The 2,319-nt window shown below is 49.3% G+C and overlaps 1 protein-coding gene across 1 annotated transcript; it reads right to left on the reverse strand.

The window, feature by feature from the left end:
* Positions 1-42: 42 nt before the first annotated feature.
* On the reverse strand, positions 43-949 carry LOC140967194 (uncharacterized; the record flags this gene model as incomplete). The annotated part of the gene is made up of 1 exon (XM_073427595.1): positions 43-949. A coding segment is annotated over exon 1 (907 nt), but the record flags the coding sequence as incomplete, so codon positions are not given.
* Between the last annotated feature and the right edge of the window lie 1,370 nt (positions 950-2,319).

Here is a 2,319-nt window from a genome sequence, read left to right on the forward strand (position 1 = left end):
CGGACAGGGCAGTCCAATTCGAATCAGAAGGATCGGCCTCACAGGACAGCTCAGCAGAACGAACTGCACCCTCAGCCTCGGTGATTTTATCAAAGATGTTACCAAAAACATCCCGATTCCACCACTTGAGGTGATTCTTAAGACGCTTCAACTTGACAAAAAGACGCGACATACCGATTAGACTGCAAGGCAAATTCCAATTGAGTCTAACAGTCTGCAAAAAACCATGATGCCGAAGCCACATACGCTGGAAGCGAAACGAGCTCGGCCCACGGGCAAAAACCGGAGCGGTAACAAAAAGCGGACAGTGGTCAGAAACAGTACGGGGAAGATGTTCAACTCTAATGGAGCTGAAATGATCACCCCAATCAACGGAAACCATAACCCTATCCAACCTCTTCCAAATGGTCTTATTCGTCCAAGTAAACGAAGACCCCTCAAAGCCAGCATCAATCAAACCAGAATCCATAATAAAAGTGTTGAACTCCTCCATGGGTAGCAACCTACCACCACGGGTGCCCAAACACTCAGACGCATCTCGAACAACATTGAAATCCCCACCAACCAGCCAAGGACCCAAAATAGGCTTGACATGAAGCAGGGAAGACCAGAGATCCCGACGCTCAATATAATCACATCTGGCATACACAAAAGAACAAAAAACAGATGTGGGTAAAAAAGGAGCAGAAACCTTAATGTGAAGGAATTGAGCATGATCAAGTACGCACTCAGCCTGCACATCAGCAGCAAAAAACACCCAAATGTGACCAGAAAGATTCGAAATGACTCTAGAAAAACCAAGACGACGAGTCATGAATCTCTGATCTAGATCGATCATCGGTTCCAAAACAGTCAAAACCTTAATCTGTTTCTCCTTAACAAAAGCATGAAGCCTCTGTTGGGACTCCGAACTCCGGAGTCCCCGGATATTCCAAATTAGGAAATTCATGAGGAACGGGCAGCAGAAATGCCCGATCGCTTCCTGAGCGACCCAGGGGGGTCATCCCGCCCTCTCTTTTTCTTAACATCTGGCATATCTGAGTCCAGGACGCCGTCCTCAGACGCACGGCCATCACCCGGTTCAGAATGTCTATCAAAACCCTGGTCAAGATCCTCAACAAACCTTTCACAGACAACCCTTTCAGAAACAGGAGAACCCTGCCTATCAACCAACTGAGTAAACAAAGAAGACACATCAGCAGGGGACGGAGGGTCAGAAGGGATCGAATGACAACTATGATTTTCCAAACAAATCACGGGGGCAGAAAACACCGTGTCAATACCAGCATGCGGAGACCCCAAAATCTCCACACAATCAACAAAAGGAGAGACATCCTCCTCCTCCAAATCAATAGCCCCAGACTGGGCTGACATACCACCTAAAGCCAACGAGGAAACAACTACGGTGGGTGAACACAAACCAACAGTATCCATACCCTCGGAAGGGGCTTGCACCAAAGGAGGATCCCCAGTGATAACAACACCCACATCCCCCAACTGTGGCCCAAACTCAGAAGTGGAACCAACTAACGCACTAGAATCAAAAATATGTGCCTCCTTCTGGCAAGGAGAAAGGACATCAAAGGCATTCGAAGTATTCATGGACTGTGAAGGAGCCTTCCCTGGAGGAGAAACTGCAGCAGGTGGGACACGACGCGGTGGCCGTCTCCTTCTACGACGCTTAGGACCAACAAAATTCTCATCATTGGGGTCCTGAGATCCCTGAACGTCACCAGAACGGACACCCTCCTGGGGTGACTGACCCGAAGCAGCCGGCTGTGACGGAGGGACTGGACCAAAAACCTTAGCCCGGATCGGTCGGGGGTTCTTGCCATGTGAATAACAAACGCTCGTCGCATGTCCCAGCATTTTGCAATCAGTGCAATAGGCCGGGATCCGCTCATACACGACCTCAATCTCTTGAATGTGATCACCCCAGCCCACCCAAATGTGCTTGACCGGAGGCTCCAACACATTAATTTCCACACATACACGAGCATAAGCCCCACGAGACCTCTCAGCAGTGTGGTCATCAACTTTGATAGGCTTACCCAAGAGTTTTGCAATAGCACAAAGACTTTTTTTCTCATATAAATGCAAGGGCAACTCCGGAAGTCGAGCCCAAACTGGTGCAACTGGCGACTCCGCCTGAAACTTGAATTCTGGTGTCCATTTAGAAAAACGGANTGGACTGTGAAGGAGCCTTCCCTGGAGGAGAAACTGCAGCAGGTGGGACACGACGCGGTGGCCGTCTCCTTCTACGACGCTTAGGACCAACAAAATTCTCATCATTGGGGTCCTGAGATCCCGGAACGTCAC

Source organism: Primulina huaijiensis, unplaced genomic scaffold, assembly GCF_012295235.1.
Source record: "Primulina huaijiensis isolate GDHJ02 unplaced genomic scaffold, ASM1229523v2 scaffold24365, whole genome shotgun sequence".
Classification (NCBI taxonomy): Eukaryota; Viridiplantae; Streptophyta; class Magnoliopsida; order Lamiales; family Gesneriaceae; genus Primulina; species Primulina huaijiensis.